Genomic DNA, 27483 nt, shown 5'->3' on the forward strand with positions numbered 1-27483 from the left:
ACACACACACACACACACACTAAAGGCCTGCAGCTCCACAAGCAAGGTCACAGAATTAGTGGGGACACATGAAGATGTTTGTATCTGTGCGGGGCCGTCTTACAAGCAGACCAGAACAATCCCTTTCCGAAGGAATGCTAGTGTCCCAAGGGCAAGGTCAGGGAACTCAGCATTTGGGTGGATCAGGAGAGCCTCTGAGCTGGGGCTGAGGTGGGGTACCGAGAGATTTCAGACTTCCCCATCTGTAGCTTTCCAGAAACAGTGAGATGCTTTACTTTATGTACAAAACCTGGGCCCTCAGACTGATTTTTCTTTTTTAAGGATGGTGAAGGTTTGTTTGATGACTGCTTTTACTCCTCCATAAAGCCTGCTTGGAGGTCTGTTTGCAAACCTCTGAACAGTCTCAATACTGGTGTTTCACTATGAGTTGATGAACCCATTAAGGACATATAAGCGAATGCTTATAATCTATGAAAACTGGATACTGAATTAAACCATCAAATACCTTTAGGTTTAAATGAAAACTACATAAAAGCATTTCAGCCATCAATTTGGCTATCACTTCTGGCCAGTATGAATTCTGCTGGAAAAGCTATTTTCGTGCAGATGTGGAATTCAATGGGAAAGACTGACTCGTGTACCAACATCAATCAAAATGTCGACTTCCCTGGCAGCTCTCAACAGTAAGGCAGGTTCAAAGGTCACAGGATAAAGAAAAAAGCCAAGCTCTGGTTCAGCTCTAATATCTCCTCGGTAGAAGTCTTGCAAAAGTACCCCCTTCTGTATTAGCCTTGCTTTCATTAATCTTCTTGCCATCTTCTTTAACTAGTCATGCAGAACCGCTCGATAGCAAGACGTATAATGGGGAAGGCCCTGTGCCTATTACCGCGTTAACATTCTCTTAAGCCCCAGTGTAACAATGGAACGAGAAGGCAAAGGGAATCTGCAACTGCAGGGTGCGGTGCAGGCAATTCAATTACAGCCTGGGCTTACCTACGTACTTCGGACCTATAAAACACGAGAGGCCTTTGTGTCTAACTGGCCTGGTCATTAAGGTGGCTGAAGATCACAACAATGCTGATCTTTTCTATTTAAGCTAAATCAATGTGGACAAATCATTATTCAGTAGCTTTAATTTAATTAGTAAATTAAATACACTACTTTACAGATCTTGTCAAGTACTTATGAAAAGAAAGATTCATTTAAGCGGGAGGTCACCAATAAGCCCAGCTAATTTAACTCATAACCTTAACTGAGTCTCATCTCAAACATCCAGCAGGTTCTATTCACGAGGGCTTGACAGTCTCTCGCAGTTGTGGTTAACTCATGATGCCAAAGAGTTCCTATCCTGTATCCACACACTGTTTTGGACAAACAAAACAAAACAAAAACAAAAAACAACAATAAAAAAAACCAAACAAGCAATCCCCCACCAGCATCAACAGAATCAGATTTCCTTTAAATTATACTATTGCAAGAGAACATAATCAGGTTACCTCTATTATGTTGCTTCCTTAAGATTTTCTATTATCTATACTTAATTGAGATACAGCGCTCTTTTCAGCTATAAAGACGACAGCTACTTTATTAAGGTTTAAATCTGATTTCTTAATGATAGGCTGCTTCCTTTGAAGCCTGGAAACCTGCACAACCTTCTCATGATAAACGCAGACCTGGCACGGTGGAGGCTGGTACTTCATTTAAATCCAGCCTGAGAGTCTCTGAAGGGCGCTAGTTTAAAAAAAAAAAAGGTGCCTTGCTTTTGTTTCAGTGTTGGAGTTTGAGGCTGGCACTTAAAAAGAGAGCCCACTGCATCTAAAGCCTAGGTTTGGACCTGTAGAAGGATGGAGAATTATTTCTCTGAGATAATTTAGCCATGGTAGTTTCTGATACGGAGACATTCTCCCCTCCTATGTGCCATATACATATCTGTTCACTTACGATGAATTAAAATTAATTCATCTTTTAGAGGTTTGCGACATCCTTCAAAACATCAAAAGGTACCCTAAGGAGTGGCAAAACCAGACTAAGAAGTCACTGATTGCAATAATAATGACAGCATGCAGCCTTTCTTCCCCCCTCCCAACCTGGAAAGGCAGAATTTATTCTCAATTTCTCTGGGCTTTTGATACACAGATTTTCTCAACTAACTGGTGAGAGTCTATATTTATACGTACAAATTTCTTCTAAGGCATGTATCTATTTAGTCATTAAGTTCCAGATCCTTAAACACTCACAGGGACAGAGCAATAAATCTTCCCTCTGAGAACACAGCCTAAGACGGAGAAGTTAGGAGAAGGAAAGAGAGCCACAGAACTGCTATTCATGGAGCACGGCTGCAGAGTCCGGGTCTTTCTGACCCACGGTATGTGTAATTACGGGTCTCACTGCGGGCGCTCCGTTGCTCAGTCCCTTTGCCAAGTCCTCTATTCACATACTTTTTGGATATGGTGTCAATTAAACTTGAGCTGCGTTCCTTATGACGACCAAATTAATGGTTTGACAGAGGCTTTCTCAATAAACACTGCAAACTGGCCATATTCGAAGGTTTTAAAAACCATTTCTTTTCTGCTCAGAATTCTGACAAACATGTCTCAAGACAGACCAGGACAACTTCATTATCCTTCCAACACTTACTGCCTTTTTGTAAAGAGGCTGTTTAATAACACGTCTGCTGTTTTCACAACTACATTATTCCAGTTGGTCACACGTTCCAGTCTTCGGCAGGACGCTTGTGTTACGAGAGATAAAAACATGAAAAAGGAAATATATTGCAGAAATCAAAAACCTTATCTACTTCTAGACTCTCTCTCTTTGCCATAATTCATTCAAGAAGGCCCCCAGAATAATTTTTGATGTAAACTCAGCTACAAACATATATCACTATGCTGATAAAAATCACAGGCTAAACTTGGGAAATATAGTGACTTTCATTTCTTGAGTGCTGTTAAAATAACTTTTTTTCTAAGGTTCAACAGACACAAAAGATAAAAAGGGTTACCATTAATCCTTTAAAAAAAGAAGAGGAAGAAACAGCCCCACAGATTAATTCTGTGGTCTGATGATGGTCTTGAAGATGAACTTTTTAGATTAAGTCACTGAATTAATTTGATGAAGATACTGGAAATCATAAAAAAAAAAAATAACACAGCATCAAGCTGATTCAGTTAGTACACCTTTGTTTGGGTACTTTACAACATAAATTATGCTGAGTAACTTTTGGTTTCTAAATTCTGGCCACATTAAGTTCAATTCGAAGATAGCAAACATTCATGGAGGACAACTCTGTGGGCACTGTGCTGCAGACTGAGGACACAGAAAGCAGTTCCTGGGTCAATTAGTTCAGCAAGGAGATGGGGGTGGGAGAGAGGGACAGACTTGAAGTCGATACATATGGCACAGCGTGAGAGCTACTGTACCACAGGCGTGTGCAAGCTCCTGGAGACAAAGTCGTGGAGAGAGCCTGACCCTAGAAAGATGAATGAGCCAGGCCTGAGGAAGCAGAGGTGCCTGTCAGAGGGAGAATCAGGGTGGAGGCGTATTCCAGGTGATGGGAACAGCAGAAGCACAGAATTCGAGGTGTGTTCGTGTGCGAGCAGTTCACAGTTGACTGCAGCTCAAGTTCAGGATGGGAAATTATGGGCTATGAACCTCAAGTGGTCAATGTCTTTAAGGGCTATGCCGAGGAATCTGGATTTTACTTGGTGAGCCTGTAACTTTCAAAAAAATTTTTTTTAAGTAGCAAAATCCTTTTTATCGGTTGACTTTTTTTTTTTTTTAAAGTAGGCTTCACACCTAGTGCAGAGCCCAACACGGAGCTTGAATTCACAACCCTGAGATCAAGACCTGAGCTGAGATCAAGAGTCAGACGCTTAACCGACTGAGCCACCCCCGACAGACTTTTTAAATGCAGAATCCCCAAAGAGAAAATAGTAGAGCTCTACTGGTTGAAGGGGAGTCCTTATGCCCAAACCTGCCCCCTCCCCCATCCCCAGACCTCTGAGGAACATGGTTTGGAAAGCACTGACAGGGCACAGGGACATAGGAAGTGTTTGACTGGGCCAGTGCGCTCCTTTGTTCAGGCAAGTGTCACAATTTTTAGACCTCGGGAGCCAGAGTGAGAGAGAAGGAAACCTCTTTACGACCCACATGTGCGGTTTTTACACAGAACCATCCAGTAGGTCTGCAAACATGACAAAAGACTCTCTTGCTGGATTGTCAATATTGCAAAGGTGGGCCCCACGTCTGCTCTGCATCCCCCAGGCTTGGAACTTGTGGTCACTGTCACAGACGTGTGCTAATCACTTCCTGACTGACTGATGGCCAGAGGCAACCGGGAGGTGCTGTCTGTGCATCCTTTCTTCCTTCCCTCTCACACTGGCTGTGCTACACCCTTCACCTTTCGGTGCCCGAAGCACACTCCTTGGCAAGTGAGTGTCTTGGTATGAGTGTTAAGGGAAATCTGAATCCCGTTTCTAGTTCTTTCCCTAACCTTTCTACTCCAGCTTATCCCTCTATGCAACATGTGATTGCCTTTCATTTTTCAGAGACACGGAGAATTTATAAAATGTTACTTTTCAAAGCATCCTGAGTTCTTGGGAAGAAAGATGCTAGAACAATGACATCTTTATTGGCTGATAAGCTGCAGTGAGAGGGATTAGGAAGATGTTTATCTAAAGGCAGAGGCAAGGGCCCCAGAGCAGCAAGCAATTTTCTCACCAGCCCCTTCTGGCAGCCATCTTGCAGGATCTCCTCACTGGGATGACAGGAATGGCAGCAAGCTGGGGGGAGGGGGGGGTGGGTGGGCCCGGCCTGCCTCCTTCCCCTCGGTACCACTAGGTTCTCCCTTCTTGCCCAGCTGGAGCCTCACAGGTTGAAAGGAGGAGATTGCGTAGCCCAGCATAGCTGGATCTGACCAAAAAAACCCCACCCATAAAGGAGGCAGTGTGGCAGGTGCTCTGTCTGTACGCCTCCCTCGGGTTTTTTTTTGCTTTTTAGGTCCCAGTTTAGTCAGTATTATCTCAAAAACTTGAACCATATGATAAACACTTGCTGGCCTTTACATTTCTTATTGTTCCTTTTGAGTACGTCATTCCTTATAACACTTGTTCCCCAATTCAGCAGGCACTGGAGTAAAGGGATTAACAAAAATCATGTCATTCTCCAAAGTTACTGAATCAGAACCCGCTGGGGATGGGCCCTTGGATAACTGCATTTTAAACAGGCTCTACAGGCGATACCGATACGTACCAGGCTCTGACAATAACTGTCTTGTAGCCTTTCCCAGGCAGCTAACAAATTCTTGTCTACTTTAAACTTTTTTCTCCCATGGAGGAACTTCAGTGTGATCTGTGTCCTTTCTGCCTCTCGATGGGACTGAAGTCTTAAAAATGATTAATCTAAATGCTACACTCAATTACTTAACTGCAAAAATATAATATGCCAAAATATACAACCAGACTGTATCTACTTTGATAATTTAAGCAGAGGAGTGCCAGCCCAGCAGTGATCTCTTCTGCAGGACCAGGCAGGAGTTTAATTACGAGCTGGTAGGTCATGCAGCTGCCAATAATCTGGAGGCTGTTGACACTTCCGGCTTGATGGATATCTAAATCTAGTCTTAGGCTGCCACAGGAAATCTCCCAGCCTCCCTCGATCTGGAAGGAAGGCAAGTCCAGGTCCGACTGCCCAAGTCCCCCAAATGGGAAGAGGAAGGGAGCACAAAGTGAAATGAGGGCTCTGGGGAGTCCAGTTCTCAGCAGGAACCTGCCCCCAGGCCCCTAGTCCCCAGGGCGGGGCTCTGGAGGTCAGGAGCCAGGGCTGTGAGGTTCTCTGCTGCCATCAAGACGGAACAGGATGGGGGCCCATGTCAGGCTCTGGGCACCATAATACAATCCTGTCTGATTAAAAGAAATTTCTGGTAATGAATTAAACAGACCCAAGGAAAAAAGGACACGGTGGCAATATATTCTCCCGGCACCCAGCACACAGAGGGGAAGAGGGGGAAGAGAGAAAGGAGACATAAATAAAAGGGACTACTCACTGGGGCTTTTTTCTTCAGCAAGGTCACAGGCACAGAGCAGGTCAGAATCGATTGAGATGGGTTTCTGCTTAATCCAAAACTTAGTGCTGGCTTTCTGATTCGTAACAGGGTCTATCTCTACTTTGTCTCCAGAGATACCTGTAAGGCCGGGGTTGGGGGGTGGGGGGGTGGGGGGGGAGGGGGAGGGGGGGAAGGACAAAAAAGAAGCCACAAAAAGTAGAAGGTGTAAGTGATTTCGGTGTAATCATTTGACCTGTTTTGTATATTTTAAATTAGATGAACAAGAGCTCTTCCTTAGGGCTTTGGGGAATGCCACTGGCTTAAGACAGCCATAAGGAGATTCCAAAGGGCATACAGAAGATGCACAGCTTGGTTTCCCGCGTGGGTGAGTTGAGGGGAGAAACCACCAAGAAGCATATAGAAAGGTTAAAAAAACATGCCATCCTAGATGCACTACAGATACAACGCAGGGTTCACCTGCATAGTTAACCCTACATTATACCTCCGTATGGTAATGAAATAAACCATAACATAAAGTTCGTTAAGAAAAACATTTTCATCAGTGGTCTTCTTTTTTTTTTAATACACTAAAAATAGGAAAAATCTATCTTTGCCCTTCTCTGACACTAAATAATTATCCAAGCTATATTGATTGAGAGAAGTCACAGGAGGATCAAAGGTCCTTTAGATAAAACCTTCCAAGTTCAAGTCTTGGAGCTTTGCTTCAGTCTGCGGAGGTCACTGCTTCTCCAGCGTAGGGAGAAACAGCACTGGGTGTGAGATTTATGCAACAAAGACTTTATAACAGGAATGCAGCAGGTTAAATACTGGCACTGTGGGCTTCATTTTCAGAGCTGTGAAAGACATAACATACTGTACAGTCACTGGGAGCAAAGGTGTTGGGAGAACAAAGGTGATGCCTGGGATGAAAGGTGTCCTAGGATAACTGTGGCGACGCACAGCAATCGCTCTCCCAGGGTCACTGAGCAGCGTATGCTCGGCCCGACACACACGATCTAGACTAGATGCTCTCTTTTTCCTCTTTTGCTGAAAATTGAGGAATCTGTTCATGAAGTGAGACAAAAACCTTCAATATGCCTTCCAGAGTGGGCCCCAGATAGAATCTTGAAAGTAACTAATATTTCAGGCCATGGTTTAAAGGTCAGGGGCAAAGTGGAAAAAAAGCAAAATCAAGCAAAGATATAAGAGATAATTAAAGCCATCAAATGTACATACTGTAACAAAAAGACAATCAGAATTAACTCGTTTTGTTCCATGGATCACCTCAGAAATTTTTCAGTACGACGTTGAGAAAACTTAGTAGGCCAAAAGGAAAAGCAGATAAAAGAAACAGCTCAATTAAAAACAAACAAAAAACCCCCCAAAACACAATGACCATAGTCTGTGAGCAAATTTAAAATTAAGCAAACGAACAAAATATATATATATATATATATATATATATATATATATATATATATATATATCTTAAAAAAACCATTCTAGTGATGAGGTCTGCCACACACTCCATTTCTATTTTATTTTCTGACTAAAGAAATCCCAAAGAGCAGTCAGACAAAGGCAGGAGACCATACAGACAACACCGGTCTCGTCTGCGGTCTTCACGGGAGACGATGCGGCACAGTTGCTTAACCCTGGTCATTACTGTGTGGTCTTTGGAAAAGATGAAAAACTGGTATATTTTTATTAATTGAACGCTGGAATTTGTCATTAGACATATTTCAGGAATTCCATATTTCAATCAGGCATAATGTCATAAGTCCAATGGACTCCAGCCGTTCAGGTCTAGATGATTTCAGGAGGGTGAGAATGTATCAGGAGACCAGTTTCATTACATTTCACTTAAAATAGATTACGACTACCCAGTTACACTCCTCCCTCCAATTTGGCCATTAATTGTTAAAGATCTGGACATTTCTATAGTTCCCTGAGAGAAGAAAAGTACTTACGCCATGGCTGCTGGTAGCAAGTGCGTTGGTTTTTTTTGTTTTTGTTTTTGTCCCTCCTCCTCCTTCTTCTTATTTTGACATTTATAACAGTCAAAACTGAGCAGAGCAAAATAAATGTGCATATCTCATATGTGGAATAAACCCTGCCCCACATTCCTTTCCCAGAAAGGGGGCGGGGGGGGAATCATCACCAGAGAGACACAGCTTTAAAATTTTGTTCTACGGCCCTGCGACTCCTGAAGCCGTAGTCAGTCAATATTGTTAATGTACCTTGTTAATTTGATAGGATTTGTCAGGTAACTCCACTGGAAAATTATATAAAACTGTTCCAGATGAAAAGATGATAGTGACATGAATTAAAGTGATAGAACAATAGTGGAATATAAACCAGAAATGACACCCAAAGTGGCTGTTGATTTATTGCCGTACTGAGTTTGGTTCTGGGCTCCCATGTATATTAGTGCTACAAATCTGGGTCCATTTAGCAGAGGGATGCTCATACATACATCACCAGCTCCTGCTCCAAGCCAAGGTCACTCCCCATGGCATCAATCTTTTCAACAGAGCCTACTTCACAAAGCAGGACTTTTGTAACCATCTCAGATGTAACAGACTCTCGTCCTCTTTCATCTTTCTTTTATCATGTAAAGTACACTTTAACTTCTATTATTTTTATCTGCAAATTGTTACTGTATAGTTCATCCATTTCGGGCTGTATCTCTGCATCAATTGCCTACTCTCTGCATGGCCACAAAAACACTTTCCCAATGACGCCCTTTCTGGGGGTTATTGTGCAGTCACTGTTCGCAGAGGGGAACCCCAATTCTGGCGTTTGGGGATGAAGATGTGGGAGACTGAATGCATTAGGTTCAAGATGGGCAGGCAGGTGGAACACCATTTAAACAACTGGTGTGTTCCAAAAAAGTTGCCTGTAAATCAGATTTTTTCCGAATCAAATCACATTTTCCCACTGACTTCTAGTTCCAGAGATACTTTATATTCATTTTGGATTGATCTGTAATTGGCAGGGGCTCCCAACACTTTAGTCTGAAGTTTCTCTGCCCTGCAGGCTTTCAGTCAAGTAGTTAATGATCTGTAAAACACTCGCCTGCCTGGAGGAGTCACTATTTAAAGGAACCTGTAGGGGGATCTTTCCTGATGGGAAAAATCCTTTTGTACATTAAATAATCTCACTGTACTTGAGATGTGTGTGAGTCTCAGCTTCATAACACAGGGCACACAGCCCACAGGAGCTGATCTGTGCTTGCTGGACAAGTGACAACCCTCTGCTTCCAGTTTGGCAGGCCCTGGGGCGGCGTAGCCTTGGAGCCCATTCTCCTGGGCAGACCCAGAACCCACTGCTGAGGACAGTCTGCAGAATCTAGCCTGGAAGCAAACACAGACCTCTTCTGTCCCTGCCTTGGGGGTCCAAGGTCTCCTTCTTGGCTGGAAGGAGGAGGCAGCCTGGTGGAGAGGAGACCAGTTAGGAGGCTGGCACCACAGTCCACGCCAGGGGCAAAGAGGGGTGAACATTACCTGGCACCAAATATATGTTAGCATGGTTAGAAATCCTGTGTGCACGAATTCAAATCTCACAATGCCCGGATCAAATTGGTTACTGTATTTATTCCTATTTTATAGATGAGAAAATGGAAACCCAGGGCAGTTAAGTAACTTGCCCAAGATCACACAGCTAAAATGGGGCAAAGCTAGAATTTGGAGAAAGTCAGAAAATTTGGTCCCAAAATCTGTCCTCTCAGCCACTATGCTATTCTGCAAAAAACCATGCTTGGTATTTTCTATAACATGCACTAGGAGAGGTGAAGGTACGTGTCCAAGGTTGGGAAGCTTTTAAGTGGAAAAGCCATTTCATGCCCAGAGCGATCTTGTTCCTAAGTATGGCACTTCCCACTGCTCTGCATGGACGCATTCAGTTGAGTTCCAGATGTAATGAGAAATTCTGCTCAGCTAGTCTTTAGTATCCTCTTTCAATGTTTTTTTGTTTTTGTTTTTTTGTTTTTAAAGCGGGGATGGACAGGAAGAGAAGGAGAGAGAGAGAGAGAGGGAGAGAAACCCAAGCAGGCTCCACGCCATCAGGACAGGGTCCAATGTGGGGCTTGAACCCATGAACTATGAGATCATGACCTGAGCTGAAATCAAGAGTCGGACTCTTAACTGACTGAGCTCCCCAGTGTCCTTTTTAAATTTTTACAAAGGAAAAAATAAACATTCAAATGTGCCAATAAATGCACACTTATTTTTGTTCAGACATGACAAACTGGAGCATGAAATCCTAGCAATATTCTTCTTTATGACCAATGAGCGTGGTTTTAATTTCCTTGGCTAAAGTTTTTGTGTAAAGTCACCGAAGGAAAGGCAGAGGCATTCCTTAAAGTGTCACTTACACAGTATGTGTAAGTATTTCAAATTATAAACACATGTCTATGAAAACAAGGGAAGTTGGCTTTTGTGAAGTTTCCATTTCTCCAACTTAAATGGCCAACAAAGGAACAGTTAATCCAACTACGATGGACTACAACACAACCACGAAAAATTCTGTATGAGATAAGCTTGGACTTGGAAAAATTCTTCTGAAGCTAAGTGAAAAGAGCAGGAAAAATATTTATAGAAAAGAGATCAAAAGGATATGTTCCCAACGGGAACAGTGTCAATTCTGGCTAGTAGGATTAGGTCCTTTCCTTTTCTGTGTTTTTACAAAACAAAAAATTCACCCGAAATAAAAACAAACATCATTTTAGGAGCTGACATTTTCTTGGTTTCTACTCAGAATTCAGTACCCTTTCCCAACTTTTATGGTGTGGGGAAGGCAGTATGCTGAATCCGGTAACTGATAGTCATGAAGGCAAATCCTACATAAAGACCTACTTCCATCTAGCAGTTCTCAAGCACCCACGTGGCTGGGCTGCTGGGAAGGGCTCCCGTGGCTACATTATGGCCACCCTGGGGCCACTCTCACAAAACGCTGCCTGGCAGGGCTTCACCTGACCAGCTGTGGTAGGTGAGGAAGAGAGCATGAGGGCTGGCCCAAAGCGGACAGGGTCAGCCCCTTCCCTCAGAAATAAGTGAGGCCAACTGTCTCCTTTAACCAGCTCTCCCCCTACCCACTTATCCATAGCCATCCGTCATGACCTTTTCATGCTCCCACTTCTGACAGCTTCCAGATAGTGAGTCAAACCTCACTGGAAGCAAACTATCACGCCAACTGTCAAAGGTGGAAAACAATGCCTGATTGCTGTCCTAAGTCAATGCCAGCATATAAATCCTTCCCTAACAAGACAGCTCAAAATAAACAAAAATGCAACTCTAATGTATATACAACTCTCTGGGGGAAACTATTTGTCCAAGGCTTTAGAGTTATCACAAGGAGACCCTTGTCTGTTTTAACTACACAAAAGATGGCCATAAAAGGAAATTAGCATGTATATCATCTTCTGCTAACAGACTGAATATCTACTTTGGGCAGCTCTGTGCTGGGTCCTTTTGTGTTGACCAACTTACTGAGAGCTTACCCACTTCTATCTGGAAGGCAGTAGAGCCCATTTTATATTTAAAGGCAGTAGTGCAGAGAGATTAGGCATAGAGACTTCAGAGTCAGAGAGTCCTGAGTTTGAATATCAGTTTCCTTAATTCCTAACTATGTGACTTTGGGCAAGGTGCTGTAAAATGGTGATGATAACAGAATCTACCTTCTGGGCTTTTGTGAGGATTAAATAAGACTTGTAAAGTGCTTGGAAATAGGGCTTCACATATCGCTGTGACCTACGCCACTATTTCTCATGACTATCATTATCAGGAGTTAGGCACTGGGCTAAGGGATGTGACACAGACCCTGTGCTGAAAGTCTGGACAGGGAGCACAAGGAGAGCCGGGAGGGATGTGAACAAGGGATCTGCTTGGCCCTAGTCTGGGGGCATTATCTCTGGGACCTGCTCTACATCACAGCCTTGGAAGAACCAGGATCCAGAATGACTGTCTGCCTGGGGAGACCAACATTCTCGCCCTCACGCATCCTTGCAATAACCTCCCATTACCAAGTGTCATTGGCCATACTTCTCTGCAACCTAGAGTCCATATTCGACACCAGGAAAACCGTTGTCACAGCTGGAGCAGTGGGACCACTCTTGCTAGGAGAACCCCCGGCACCTCCCAGCCACCTCCTAGGTCTCTAGATCTTGATTTTGCCAGCACATCCCCATTGTTGTCCTGGGTTAAGGTGCTTCTCCCTGGGTAAGCCTGAGCTTCCTCCTCTGTGAAAGGGGGTAACAAACAGTACCAGCTCCCAGGATGCCATGAAGATGGGGTGGCCTAAGCATGTAAAACACTCAGCAGAATGCCTGGCACATAATAAGCCTCGGGGTGCCTGGGTGGCTCAGTCGGTTAAGTGTCCGACTTTGGCTTAGGTCACGATCTCGTGGTCCGTGAGTTAGAGCCCTGTGTTGGGCTCTGTGCTGACAGCTCAGAGCCTGGAGCCTGCTTCAGATTCTGCATCTCCTACTCTCTCTCTGCGCCCTTGCCCCGTCCCCCCCCACCCCCGTCTCAAAAGTAAATAAACATTAAAACAAATTTTTAAAAAATAATAAGGGCTCAGGTTTTAGTAAGATTATTACTGAGATGAACTGCAGAAAGGTGAAATGATGTACTTAGGCAGGGTGTATCAAGTCAGTAAATGGCAAAGCTGGGTTGAAAACCAGGTCTATCTGACCAACTCTGGGTTGTTTCCCAACCAGCTTGCCACTTCCTACTGTCTCAGAGGCGCATGCTTGACTCCCAGGAGGCACAATCTCCCCTAAGGCACGCTTAAAATGCCCTTCTAAGAAGCTAAAACACCAGTTTGGCAAAAATTAGGGCATTTAATATTCCATGCCTCAGTGTATTTCCTCAGTTGTTATTTATTTGTTCAGACATCACGAGCTGTGGTTCATTCATCAATTTCCTACAACTTTGAATCTAAGACTAGAAAAGCTCCACTGTTGTTAAATCCTGGAGTAGTTTTTTATACAATTCTACAATCCTCTTGTCTTCGGGTTACCTAGAGTCTGTGAAAGCCTGGAAAAGCCCCTGGGAGTGCCAATGAACAACTCTTTGCTGGAGTGGATTGTGCTGAATCCACACAGCCAATCGATAGCATCCACAGAGCATTCAGGGAAGTCTTTGAAACTTGCCTGAATTTACACACAGGATCAGACACAAAGGCTGTTTGGGCTTAATGAGACCTCAGAGATCACCCAGTCTGGGGCTTTCATTCTCCATATGAAGAAATTGAGGCTCAGGGTGGGGATATGACTTGTCTGATGTCACCCATTAATGACAGCGCTGTACCCGTAATTCACATCCCCAGACTATCAGGCCAGGGTTTAAACAGACCACCTCTCCTGTCTCAATGCATCAAGTTTATATAGTGGGTATATTCACATCATGAGCAAATGCAATACAGTATAAAAAGCACTGTCTCCCTAAGGGACCCCAAATAGGTAACAATACAATATTTTAGCCACAACTATAATGATACCCAGTGGAGCCTTACATTCTTGAGATCAAGTGGGGGTACTGGGCCCCAGAATCACTGGTTCCATTCAAGGGCTAATCATCTGAAACCTTTTGGGAACCATAGCTAAGAGCTACCAATTCCAATGTGTGGTCAGTTAGGGACTCGGTAACAAGTGTGAGTATACTTGACTAGGCCTTTATCCTTAGAATGAAAACTAAGCAGTGGCCTGAACAGGAATGAGTCCATGAATACACAGCTGTACACAGCACCGCATGGGCACAAGGGTGGAGCTGACTGGATGAGACCCGAGACTGTTCCACCCAGTAACACCTGTCCCTGGATGAGGACTAAGCTCTCTCTGTAAGAAGGCGTTTACAAAGATTTTGTACTGAGGGCGTTAGATTCCCAAACTAAACATTCTCCTGGCAAGTAGATGCTTCAGGTGAGCTTTCAGCGTCAGTTAGGAAGCAGTATGTCATTTCCTAAGAGCATTTGTGATTATCACCTACAGAGGGTGGAAAGACCAGATCTTTCTCATGTTCAGGCCCTGGTATCATGTTGGAGCTCAAGTGCCGAGGTTGAGGGCAGGGTAAAAGGAATACAGAAGCTGGATTGACACTCCATTATCCTATTCCCATTAATTTCATTATGCCAATGGCTCTCCACTTTTCCCAGTTCTCAAGGCTTTCTTAACCATCTGAGGAACCTCATACATTGTCATTAGTAGCCCTGGAGTACTCAACAGGTATTCTCAAAAGGGCAGATCTGGGAGCAAGGAATTAGAGGAAGGTACACAGTGAGAAAAAACCCCTAGAGCTTCTGACACTTCCTATCAGGGGATCTTTCCTCAACCCAAGTACTGCAGTAAGCACTAATCTGGTAAAAAATTTTTTTTCTGGAGGCAGTCTTGATAGTATTTGTCCTGCTATTTCATAAGCTCATTAGTACTTGTTAAACTCTATTCCAAATTTTGGTTCAGAAAATGTTGTCACAACAGGGACAGAATAATCATGTGATACTAGAATTGCCATCCTCAAATTACTCAATGGACCCAGGGATTTTGGAGCTAAGTGTGATGAATGTCTCTCATGATCATTTTCATGTGTCTGAATGGAGGAGGAGATCTCCTTAGTACTCAGTAAGAAAATGAAACAGAAATAGGAGGGAAAATCAATTCACTTGCTAAGAACCTACATTTCCAGATTATGTAATTACTCGAACTATACTCCACAGGTGCCCCAAGTGGAAAATAACAGGGGCAAATATTTTATTCATAGAGCCACACAGCACCAGAGTGAGCCCAAGGAGTAAAAAAAAAAAAAAAAAAAAAAAAAAAAAGTGCAGGCCACAGCTGCTTGCTTTCACTCAGTCTTGTGTTATTAATGTGCTTCTTAAGTTTGCATGCTGTATATTAAAAAATAGCAATGTAATGAAGTCCTCCTTGAGTGCTGGCTTGTAGGTATTGACCAGGGGGTTAAATGGTAAGTGCAACAGGACAGATAAACCAGGTTAGACAATAGATGGCAAATATGCTGCCTCTCATCATGCTCAGGCTCAGGGCAGGCATTTTTAATCAATCACAGAGTTTCTTTATGTTGCCCTCAGACGCAGCTCCAGATGCTGCCTCAGCATAATGCTCTGGGCAGCCATTACAAACTTGATTGGAGTCAGTTTATGAGATGAAACCTCTCTGCCTTCTCTATGATATGTGCTATTGTACTTGATACTTTTGATAAATAACTACCATGATCACAAGTGTTACGATTATACATATGGATTGTTTTATGAAGAGATAGTGGAGGCGACCACGAAACCTTTCAGAGAGATTTTATGAAACAGTCTTTATCTGTAAATCCTATACAGAATCTGTACATCTTACACAGAATGATGTTAGGTTATATATGCAATTATGACGCAGATGGAATTCACGGTATATTACAGATTCAGTGACCTATACCTTTGGTGCCATGGGGATAGGTCTATACTGACAAATGATAAAGGGAAGGGATCAAGTTAGCACAGTGGCACAACTGTCAAGGCACTTCTCAGCCTCAGACCCTATATCAGGGACTCCAAGCCAACCTTCCCAGTAAAAACAAGCCTTGGACCAATAGGTAAGGGGCAAGAAAGTCCTCTGGATGCCGAGATGCTGCATTTCCCAAATCCCATAATTACGGGGAGATTCTGACTAGCAGGCCCGGGATGAGATCAGGGACTCGGCGACTCTGATATACAGTCAGGGTCACAATCGCTGCTCTGAGGTACTACGTAATTAAGAGGTACCCAACGGTGGTATCTTGGCCTTCTCTGCTCCGTTTCTTACGTGGATTTCTGGCAGCCTCTTGGCTGGTGCATCACAATCCGGCTTCTACCAGGCGGCCAACAAATACTTACTGACAGAACGCTATGGGTGTCCTAGATCCTGGTTGGCATCCATACTTGACCCTTTGAGTTTGATTTTCTCCAAACCCATTTCAAGCTCTCAGCCTTGGCATTTTTGGCCGCACACGTCCTAGTGCCTGATCCTATGGTCAGGCACCCAGCATCAGACATATGGGTAGATCACATTAATGGAAATGACCTCAACGTGGTATAAGCTCAAGCAAGGGCTACACTTAAGGGCATCTGTACTTTTAGGCCCAACACAGAGAGGAAGCAGACAAGATGAAATATTCCAAGGACGTTTTCAAGGAATACACGAATGGTTAGGCATGACGGTTTTGTGTGGTAAACCTTCCAGGCTGGCACAGCAGGGATGGTGAATAGATTTCAACTTAAGAACCAACTTCAGGGGCGCCTGGGTGGCTTGGTCAGTTAAGTGTCCGACTCTTGGTTTCAGCTCAGGTAATGATCTCATGGTTTGTGGGCCTGAGCCCCTGTCAGGTTCTGTACTGACAGTGCAGAGCCTGCTTGGGATTCTCTCCCTCTCCCCCTCCCGCCCTCTTTCTCAAAATAAATAAATAAACATTAAAAAAAAAAAAAAAAAAAAAAAGAACCAACTTGAACTGACTGCGAGGGCTCGCTTATAGGGTTGTGTTAGAAACGATTCTGGGCCCAGAGGGAAGAAGGGCAGTGACTGACTGACAATGTGAACAGAGGATGGAACAGCGGCGTGCATGCTATGCTGACCCTGACCCCCAGATGCTAGGGCAGGGGGAAGAGTGAGGATGTGCAGAATCTCTGGAACTGGCCAACTAGAAGTAATCACTTCCTTCGTGAAGGAAACCATGAAACCTTTCAGAGAGATTATTTGAGACATCCATGGCTTGATGGATTGGGTTCGCCGTATGGGACTGGGCTTCAGTCCCAGTTCTGTTACTGGGACTGGATACCCCCCTGTCTATCCTGATGGCTGGGGAGCGGAGGGGGGAGGGAAGGAAAGTTAGTGCTTATTAAGTAATAGCTACGTGCCAGTCAACACTAAATTCTCTATGTGCATCACATTACTTCATTTACTCCTCCAAGCCTTGGTTTTTTGTTATGAAATGGGAATAACATCATCACTGCTCTGTGTGGATTAAATAAGGTGATGGGGGGAAAGTTCACAGTACACTGAAAATTGTCCTAGAGCTAAAGAGTATTAGTGTGATGACAATTTGCATTCAAGGCATAATATAGTAGTTAGGTGCAGGACGAAGCTTTAGACAGTCTGGATTCTGATCTCAGCTTCATTACTTGATGAGTAATTGTTCCCTATACCCTAGTTTCCTGATATAAAAAATGGAGATAATATCAGTACTATCCAGTAATAGTGATATAATTATAGGAGACAATGAATATAAGAGTGATCAGCGAAGTGCCTGGCACATAGCAAGCACTTGATAAATAACTGCCTTTAAAAATTGTAATTCTGGGGCACCTGGGTGGCTCAGTTGTTAAGCATCTGACTTCAGCTCAGGTCATGATCTCACGGTTTGTGGGTTCGAGCCCCGCATCAGGCTCTGTGCTGACAGTGCAGAGCCTGCTTGGGATTCTTTCTCTCCTCTCTCTCTCTCTCTCTCTCTCTCTGCCCTTCCCCCACTTGTGCTTTTTTTCTCAAAAGAAATAAATAAACTGAAGAAAATTGTAATTCTTTTTAATATTATTTACAAAGATCAGGTCTTTGCCGCAGGTTTCACTACGGGACTCCAATAAAGTTTTTCAATCACAGAAAAGTCTGGTGGAAAATCAGTTTAAGTTAGGGTCTTGCAGATCCAAATTTGCGTCCCTCCTCGCCTTTCTCAGAAGCAGATGGCAGATGGCAAAAACGGGAGCACAGGCCACGACTACCCGATCGGGAGACAAGCAGCTGTGATGATGCCGCGGAGCTGGGGAATTCTGATCGCTGCTGCGTGCTCCTGCGTACCACTGACTCAGAGTGGACGGGGAGTTTTCTGTGGAATCAGCAGAGCTACTGGGGAAATGCTGCACACAGACACTTACCACTTAGAAGAACTTGCCACAGGGGGCAAGTGAAATCTCTGCTCTGACTGACACAGGATGGATGAGCAGAGGAGACCATCCATCAGTGTCAGGAAAGATCTGAAGCACCTGGCTAGTCAGTTGAAATAAAATAAATTATTTACTGATCTCAGAATCCAGCTGCTCACTCAAATGCTCATAAAAGTGCGTTGTTTGCTGCCCTATCCTTTACAGTAGAGTCAGTTTTGGAAAGAAGGAATTCCTGGATTATTCTGCCGGTTTTTATTGTCGTTACTGTTAAAATGAAAGGGTGTCACCTGCTTCGCGAGGGAAAGGGGATCTGAAGTTATAGAACTCATCTACATGGCAACAGGAAATGAGCTTATTTATTAATCACATGGTATAGTACTCACAGGCAGAGTTTATGTAACTGTCACAAAATTCCTTAGGACTAATATATGAAGTTTCTGTTCATAATGCTCTGTTTGTAAGACTGAGTGTAGATTCGTAACTGAAACAGATATTCTGACGGTTGACTGTTCAGAAGCTCCTTGGAGCCAGGACTCACCACCAGAGGGTGCCATGTGTACCACTGGAAACTTCCAGAGGTGACTGGGACCTGGCCTCTAGTCACACTTCTGAGAACCACTGCTCCAGGGAGAGATATCCTCACCACTGTCATCATCCACTTCTACCTGACAAGTGTCCTCCACTGTGGCTACAAGTGAAACTCTGCCAACAGAGCCACTACCTAATCTAAGTGATCAGGCTAATTTCAAGATGGTAGGCTTGGACAGAAAGCCATGGGCAAAATAAGTAACAGTGACAATAGTAACAACAACTAAGATGAGCCTCCTTTCAGAATACAGCTGCTCTGGGCCAAACACTTTATTTTATTCTACCTTGAAAGGTAAACATTAGAGTTCCCATTTTACAGATGACAAAAACTAAGCCTGAAAAGGGACTTGTCCAAGGAGACACTGGGGGTAAGTGGTAATGCTGGGATTTAAACCCAATCCTGACTACAGAGTTGGGCTCTTCCCACAGATCCTTTTGTGGACTTCTTCCTTTAAATGAATATACATGTCAGAATCTAATGAATTAAAGTTTGGCTTTTTTGCCTTTGGAAAAAAAAAACAGGGAAAGAAGCTCACGATCTTGGTAATCTTTCCAAAGCACTGCTTTTTTACCTTGGGGATGGGTGGATTTACTGATTGTGCTCCCTGGGAAAATCCCTGCCTTGTAGCCTGGACCTCTGTCTTGGCTGCAGTCCGGCTACTTACTGGGCTCCTTAAAACCAGAGCCACTCCTTTGTTACTGGGAAGGTACTGTAGGCAAACCCAAACTAGATGTCTGAGAAGCATTCTTATTTTAGTAAACTTTTAATTGAAAATATATCAACAGAAAATGCATGAGTTGTAAGAGTATCTATAACTTGATTTTTTCTTAAAAAAATTTTTTTTTGATGTTTTTATTTATTTTTGAAAGAGAGAGAGAGAGAGCGCGCAAGCGAGAGAGTGAGCCGAGCTAGGGAGGGGCAGAGAGAAAGGGAGACACAGAATCCAAAGCAGGCTCCAGGCTCCGAGCTGCAGTGGGGCTCGAACTCATGAACCACGAGATCATGACCTGAGCCAAAGTTGGAAGCTCAACTGACTGAGCCACCCAGGAGCCCAGTGTAACTTGATTTTTTTCACAAAGTCTACATACCCATGTAATCGGTACCCAGATCAAGAAGCAGAACCTTACCAGCATCCCAAGTCTCCCCTGCAGTCACTACAGCCTCCTCTCCCAGCAGGATGACCACCTTCATTACTCCTGCACAGCAGATGACTGTATTTTTGGAAGGCAGCTACGCTCACCACTATAGCACCAACGCTATTTTTGTGTATTTTTGAATGGTACGTAGTGGAATAATAAAGTACGTACTTCTACCCCCCCCACCCCCTTTCTTGAATCTGGCTTCTTTTTGAGTAGCCTCATTATTTTTATTTCTATAAGTACCAGGAAAAGCAGCTCCAGGAAGAAAAACACCAAAGAATTTTATGTTTAAGAATCGACATTAAATAAGCAATTTTTTTTTACAATTTAGATATTTAGCTTCCTCCCTCTTTCTCTTTCTTTTTCTTTCTTTCTTTCTTTCTTTCTTTCTTTCTTTCTTTCTTTCTTTCTTTTTCCTTCCTTCCTTCCTTCCTTCCTTCCTTCCTTCCTTCCCTCTTTCCTTCTTTTTTAAGGAGGCAGAAACAGGTCCAGAAAGAGGAAAAAAAGGTGGGTTCTGTGTTTTGGTTCAAAGTTACTGGGTGCTAATCCATCTAGTTAGTCTGTTCGAATCATCATCATCTTAGCAGCTGGTGTTTACTGAGGACTTGCTATATGTGCCAGGTGCCTTTCTGAGTAGTGTGCATGTGTGGTGTCATTTCATCCCTGTAAGGACATCTGTGAGACAGGGATTATTATCCTCACTTTACAAATGAGGAAACAGAGGCTCTGAGTCATTTGCCTGTGGTGATACAGCGGACAAACGAGCCAGGGTTTGAACCCAGGCCTCTAGCTCCAGAGTCTGTCCAAAGCCCTGCCTCTCCACCACAAGTTCTCCTTTACAGGGGGTCCACCACCCGTCGGGCCCTGTACTAAGTGCTTCACATGGCCTAACTTGCTCCCCAAGGCAATCCTAAGAAGTTGGTGCTACTGATATTCCCAGTTAGAATGGAATTGAGGCTCTGAAAGATGAAGGCACTTGCCTGACACAGCTGGTTACCGACAGAGCCACGATTCAGAGCTTTGTACATCCGAGGGTCCCCTCTTACCTACTAAGCTGTGCTGTCAGCGTGTTTCAAGCTCCAGTCAGTGAGGCTGGGAAGGAGTATTTGAAGAGATTTTTGAGGCTTATTACAAATTAGCCAGACTAACACCAGCATTACAAAAGACTTTACTATGAGACACATACGGAGCATTTGTGAGAAACCCAGAATCGGCGGGCCTCGACGTTGGAGCGCAAACCTCCCCCCTTCACACACAAGCAAACGAGGTCCGGGAAGGGGTGGCGTGGCAGAGGCAGGTGGCAGAGCCAGGTCCGCTCCCTGACTAAGCCTGGCACCCACACCTGCTCCCTGCTCCCCCCGGTGTCCTTTCGGAGGGAGCAGGTGCACTTCAGTTGGCCAAACCAGGGTTCTGCTCCTCACACTACCTGCTGTGTGAGCTTGGCCACAGACGTCACCCCTCTGCACCTCATTTACCTTCTTTGTTAGATGGGGAAGACACAAATACCCACCTTCTAGGTAGTTTTGCAGAGTATGTAAAGCACTTAGCACAGTGTTTAACACACAGCAGACACCTATAAATGACAGCCGTGATGATGATGATATTATGTTGACTACTACGAGACTTCTACTCTTGTTACATGTAAGTCAAAACAGAAATGTAGCCTTAATTGGAACAGATTAATCCCAAATATTTGAGTATATGTGCTGCCGAAGCGAGCACAGATTAATCCCAAATATTAATTGAAAGGTCTGGATTATTCGGTGAGGATCCAAATATAACTTCTGAGATCATTAAAAAGCTTCCTGAATAAAGTCATGAATGAACAAGCAATGAATTCACCTGGGTTAAAAAAGGCAAGTGGCAATGCTACAAAGCGGTTCTAAGGATAGCATGTAGAAAATTACAGAACGAAAAGATTTATGGAACTTCACAGAAGTCAATCAGTTTGAAAAGAGTCTCAGGTTAGTTCTATTTCTAATCTTCTGCTTCATAAAAAAAGAAGACAAGACAGAGCACTCAGGTGGGAAAAAGGAGGTACTTTATATTTCACTGTTTAAACATTTTCTCTGAAAACAAATTACCGTCAGTCATTCAGGTCACATAAAAGTCAGATGTTGTTTCTCTCCCTGTTTCTACACTGACCACTGATACGAAGGGTTCAGTCCATCATCGGTTCATGTACTTACTTACCTAACTGGACATCGGTGGTGAATCGCAGTCTGTGGATCATGCTGACTTTGAATGACTTGTAATGGTGACTGCTCAGCATATCCTGTACTGTAGCTATGTCAATTTGTGAATCCTCCTCAAAAACCCCGTCTGCCCTTGAACCTGGGGAAGAAAAAGCAGTTTAACACATAAAGATACATGAGGCTTGGAAAATGGTGTCTGCTTAAAATGCTCTGGGATAAATTAAAATAATATGGGCTATTTAATTTAGAGAAGAAAAGGCTGAGCGATGACTCAATAATGCCATTCCAGTAAACAGAGAATGGTAACATATTCATCATTCAACAATTAATACCACAAGCACTGCCTATTCTATGGCAGGCCCTTGGCTGGGCAGCAGGGATTCACAGGGATAGAAAAACTGCTGCTCGCCAGAAGCTCTCCATCTCCACGAGAGTTAAGTTACAACCACAAAAGCATGGGTGGTCATCCTTCTTGCTTCTTTTCTGAATTAATTTTTCCGATCATAAAAGTAATCCGTGCTCTTGGAGAAATCTTGTGCTTTGCAAGATTCTCAAACTGTGTGTTCATCAGTTTCCCGTCTTGCATCCCAGTCTCCACTGGTGTGGGCACGAGCCTGCTCACTCTCAGATGGGTGTAACAGTGTCCTCATGGGCCTTCCAGCCACCGAGCTCTCCCTGCGATCCAGCCACCATAGGACTGTCTGATTCATAAAGCTTTCTAAAGCCTAGATCATTTATTCACTCGTCAAATGTTTAGTGAGAGCTTCGTGCATGCCCAGTACCCTGAGAGGTGTACTGGGGACAAGTAAGAAGGCCAGTGCTCAAAAATCTTGCCTGGCTTCCCATGGCCTTCTGAACGAGGCACTGTTTTCAGCCAAGCAATCAAGGCTGTCCATAATCTGCCTAACATGTAATTTTTCAATTTTACTTGTTATTTCTCAGCCATACCTTCTCTCAGCTCTTCCCAAACTCCTCAGACTGCACACAAGTCTAGATTTTTCTACTGCCGGCCCTTTGTTCATGTGGTAGCCTTCCAAGCTTACCCTGGACTTGTCAAAACTCCACTCAAGGCGGCTCAAAGTCTATCTCCTCTTGAATTCCACAGCAGTTGGAATTTGTGAATCTGGGTTATACTGGACTCTGGGGCCAGACAGCCCTGGGCTTAATTCCTGTGCCTCTAACTTGCTATATGATCTAAGGTCAAGTGACTTTAAACTCTCTGAGCCCGTTTTTACCATGCACAGAATGTCAAAATGTATTTAAAGAATCTAACCATAATACACTTAGTAAACAGCAGTCATGATTGTTTTTATTCTACCGTCAGAGAGGACCACATTCAATCTTGCACTGGAATTGTTGACTGGTCACTCTGGCCTAATTTGGAAGCTTTTTGATGGTCGGTAAAGCTTCTCATTCATCTCTGTATCATTTACAAGCAGTGCAGGCAACTGGTATGCCCTCACTAAATTGTGCTAAGTAAATAAATAAAAAATACATAAAGAACCAGTGCGTTTGAGTGCTCACTAGACATCAGGCATGGCGCTAAGCTCTTTACACATGCACTTAAGCCTCATGCCAACCTGGTGGGTACTCATTTTCTCTATTATACAGATGAGGAATCTGAGGCTTTGAGAGGTAAAGTCATGTGCCTGAGTCCACACTAAGCAAAGCTAAATTATTTCCCGTTCCCCAGCTTAAAATGTGGTCTTCTGCAGGTGCAGCTACTGGTACCGTTCACCAGTGGGAGGGAAGCACCTGTATGGCAGAGGCCAACCAGAACAGGGTGCCCAAGCCTTGTGTTGAATACTCAGAGATGGCTTCACAGGGAAACCCAAAGAGAACTCCTTGGGACAGAGTTGGAGGAACGGAAAACTCTAGATTTGGGTATAAAATGGGAAAATTCTGTTACATAACTGGCAGCCTGACAATTAACAGGCTTTTCCTTCCCACAGTTATTGCCTACAGGGTAAGCTTTTAAGTCAAAGTTGGTTTCTGATGCCTTCACATTGAACTCCTTTATTAGGAACGGTGCATTTGATTTCCAAACACTTTCCCAGTTTGGACCACTCTAGCACCCACAATAATGCTCCCTGCTCAGGGAGGATGCAGCCTCTCCCTTAATGGACCATTCACTGCATGCCTGTGATACAGTCCCATCTTTGAGCATCTGCATATATTATACTGTCCTCTCTGCCCAGGTCCCCTTCTCCCCACTTCATTCTCTCCTGACCTATTCCTCCAGGTGTCCTACGTATTTTTCCTGAAGAGCCTAGCTCAAGTGACATTCCAGGGAAACTTCCCTGACCCCTGGCCCCCAAGTGTAGCTCAGCTCCCTTTGCCACCGCACCCAGCATTTTTCTGCAGAATGCTGTCACAGCTAGTCATTGTCTGTCTCTGCCACTGGACTGCAAACCCTAATAGAGCAGGCAGAGTGACTGCTTTACTCACCATTATAGCCTAAACCCTGCTAGTGCTACCATGCCCAGGATAAAGCAAGTGCTGAATAAAAATATACTGATGAATGCCAGCTGTCACGGCCACAGGAGAATCAGAGGGGCTGAGCGACTTAGCCAACATCACATCACGAGGACCAGAAGAGTTGCACTCAACATCTATGAGGATCATTAGGTAAGTTCACTACCTTTCTTTAGGACATGTGTAATTTTGGACAGAAACGGCATCATTGTGAGCATGACTGTCTTCTGGGTAATGTCCATATTTTAAACCAAGAGAGTGGCTAGAATTTATAGAGTTTCAAATAATCAATCACTTTCCCCAATATACACTTTCCTGAAACAGAACCGAGAAGATGTGTTTATTTCTATTTTTAGAACCTTTTATATATGAGAGCTGTGGAGAATTTTTGGTAAAATGTTAAAATCCTTTCATGTTTTAAAAACCAGTTAAAGTCATCTTATCTGAGAAAATGCCATTATTAGATACAGCTTAGCTCAAGAACTTCTGCTTTCTTTACTAATTAGTATTTTCTAAATATTGCAGGTATTTGATTTGGAAAGAGGTAACAGCTCATTATGCTAAAATGCCAATTACTAAAAAAAAAAAAAAAAAAACACACTTAAGAGTTTTACATTTTATGATGTTGGATTAAAACCAATTTAAAAATTACTATAACGTGACATATAATTTTTTACTGAGCAATTTCAATGCCAGCTGCTAATAAAGCATCTTAGCTGTAAATGATAATTCAGATGCTTTTAGATAAAGTGGTGCATAAATATGGCTGGAAATTGATTTAGCTTCTTACAGAAGCTACTGAAGAATGACATATTTTGTTTAATACACCAGCTAATGTAGTCCTAAAAGCTCAAACAAGTGCCAGTTTTCACTCCTAAATTTGCTGTGGGAGATTAATGAAAACTTTATATTTTGCTGAAATGTTAATAATGGGCAGATGAGATGATAGGATTTTAGTAGAGGTCTTAAAGCTATGGAATAACCAGCAAGGCTTGTCAATTCCCTTGTATTAATTTTGTTCAAGACTTATGTAGCTGGAGCTGGCTCAACACACTAATGCTTCTTGCATTGACCTTCTACTCTCTAACAGTGTAAATTCATATCCCATTTGAGGATTTAGGCCCCCCTGTTACTCAGGTAAGTTCTGAGCCTTGCCCCAGATGATAAGGGGTGTGTTTGCTTTTATGATTAGAAGGGCAACAGCTCCTGGGGGAGTAGGAAAGGACAACAGCCCTGCACTCGCCTCCAGTACACGCTGCTCACCCCCAAGCAGGTCATCTGCCGAACATGAACAACTTCCGGTCTTCGGAGTTATAGAGCCATTTTTTGACAGAGGCTCAGGAGTGTCGCTGCTCGGAGGGGGCACGTCTGTGTGTACGGATCAGTCAGCCATATAACCTGCAACTACTGTCCCCATGCCAGCAGTATGCTCGCCTATGGAGGCACACTGGTAAGGATAAGGCAGGGCTCCTGATCTTCAGGAGCTTACAAACTTGCTACAGAACACAAAGAAAGTATTACAAGGCAGAAAGAAGCACCCAATAAATGGTGCGTACGAAAGACATTTTACATCCAAAATGACATCCAAAGACAAACATCCAAAGCAGAGCATTATACCAAAAGCATGTTTTGGGACCAGAAAAGTTCAAAGACTTTGTATGTATACCTTTACTGTTTGTATCCTTCTAGAAAGGAGTGAATCCAACCATACGCAGGCACTGTATCATTTGCATATTAGAATTATTACTATATATCAACTTCACATTTAAAAACCCACTTCTGTTCAAGAGAAGACATTTTTATCTACTCCAAGTAAAAAGCAGAGAGAGCCAGAATGTCTTAAAAATAAACATATATTAAAAAAACCACTCCCAAAGTGTTAATTTAATTGAAACATAACCCTTTGGTATTTTGTTAAATTAGCAATTAAAAAGGTCATAAGCAATTAAATGAAACAAAAGCCACACTGTGTTCATCTACATTAATGCTGAACTGGGTCTCCTCCTGAATGACAAGATAAATTGTAATGGTGCCTTCAAAGACTTCACAATGTATTTTGTCAAAGTCGGGAGTGTTAATGTCTCTATGTGCTATGGATTACCATAATGTATCGTGTCAAAATGCCCGAGCTGCAATAACTCAAAGATGTATTGTGATAGATCAAATTTTGGGGTTGGACCTAAAAGTGACTTGAGCACCGGAGCTCAGATGGACTGACACCAGGGTCTGGAAGAATGGCAGAGAGCCCATATGCAATTGGTAAAGGTTTGAAGGGCAAAATCTACAAGGGGAAGGAGCCTAGCTATGTGGGGGAAGGAATCAGGAAGGAGGAAACAGGAATGGGTATCTACCTTACTGGCAAAACCAGGCCAGGGCAAGAGGGGTCAGAGGGAAGCAGAGAAGAGAGGAAGGTGGAGGCAGGCAAAGTCTAGGGCCTGCAGCAAAGAAAGAGAAGGTGCTGAGAGAGTCAAGTGCTGGGAAGTGGCCTTGAGGCTTAAAAACACTGGAAAGAACCCAGAACGTAGAGTTCAGAGACGCAGGTTCAAATCCTAACTCTGACATCAAAGGTCAAGAGTGGGTCAAAACCTTGCCCGAGACACCATTTTTGGGAAGAGGCAGAGCTGGGACGGCTCTATTAAACCCGATCCATGTTCTTCCTGCTGTGCTTCTCCTTCTCCTCCCACCTCACCGCATTCCTACAAGCAGCAGCAAGCAGAGACGCTGGGTAGGTGGTAGCTGCAAACCCCAAACCAGTGGTTCTCGGAGAGGAGTCCAGGACTCACTGGAGGGAGTGACCCCCAAGAACCAGTCCAGGCGGCCATAATCTCAATACTATTTTCACAATATTAATAGTAAGAGATTATTTGCCCCTTTCATGCCTGTTATCTTATAAGAGCACAAAGTAATAATAATTAGTACACAAGTTTATAGATATGGTTCTGATTCCACATTGCGACTACCCTTTAAGAATCAATCACTTGAGTTGTGGCATATTAATGAAAATTAATACCCACTATTGTCTGAAAAGGCTACTGAAATACTCCTCCCTTTTCCAACCACATATCTATGTTAGGCCAAATTTTCTTCACCTACTACAACTGGAACAATATGTTATAGCAGACTGAATGCAAC

At 43.5% G+C, this 27483-nt stretch overlaps 1 protein-coding gene across 9 annotated transcripts in view; it reads right to left on the reverse strand.

Annotated features, from left to right (window-relative positions):
• Positions 1-27483, reverse strand: part of MAPKAP1 (MAPK associated protein 1) — a 257275-nt gene that overhangs the window by 22161 nt on the left and 207631 nt on the right. For 7 of the 9 annotated variants that reach the window (XM_078436493.2, XM_060608659.3, XM_060608652.3 and 4 more), the window contains 2 exons: positions 21875-22015; positions 6044-6181 (listed from right to left, as the gene is read on the reverse strand). In XM_078436493.2, coding sequence (XP_078292619.2) covers positions 6044-6181; positions 21875-22015 — 279 coding nt within the window. Of the gene's footprint in view, positions 1-348; positions 1362-2637; positions 2732-6043; positions 6182-21874; positions 22016-27483 lie in introns of those variants that run through there. The other 2 variants (XM_060608655.3, XM_060608656.3) reach the window with 2 other exon arrangements.

The sequence above is a fragment of the Panthera onca genome, chromosome D4 (genome assembly GCF_046562875.1).
Source record: "Panthera onca isolate mPanOnc1 chromosome D4, mPanOnc1 haplotype 2, whole genome shotgun sequence".
NCBI lineage: Eukaryota > Metazoa > Chordata > Mammalia > Carnivora > Felidae > Panthera > Panthera onca.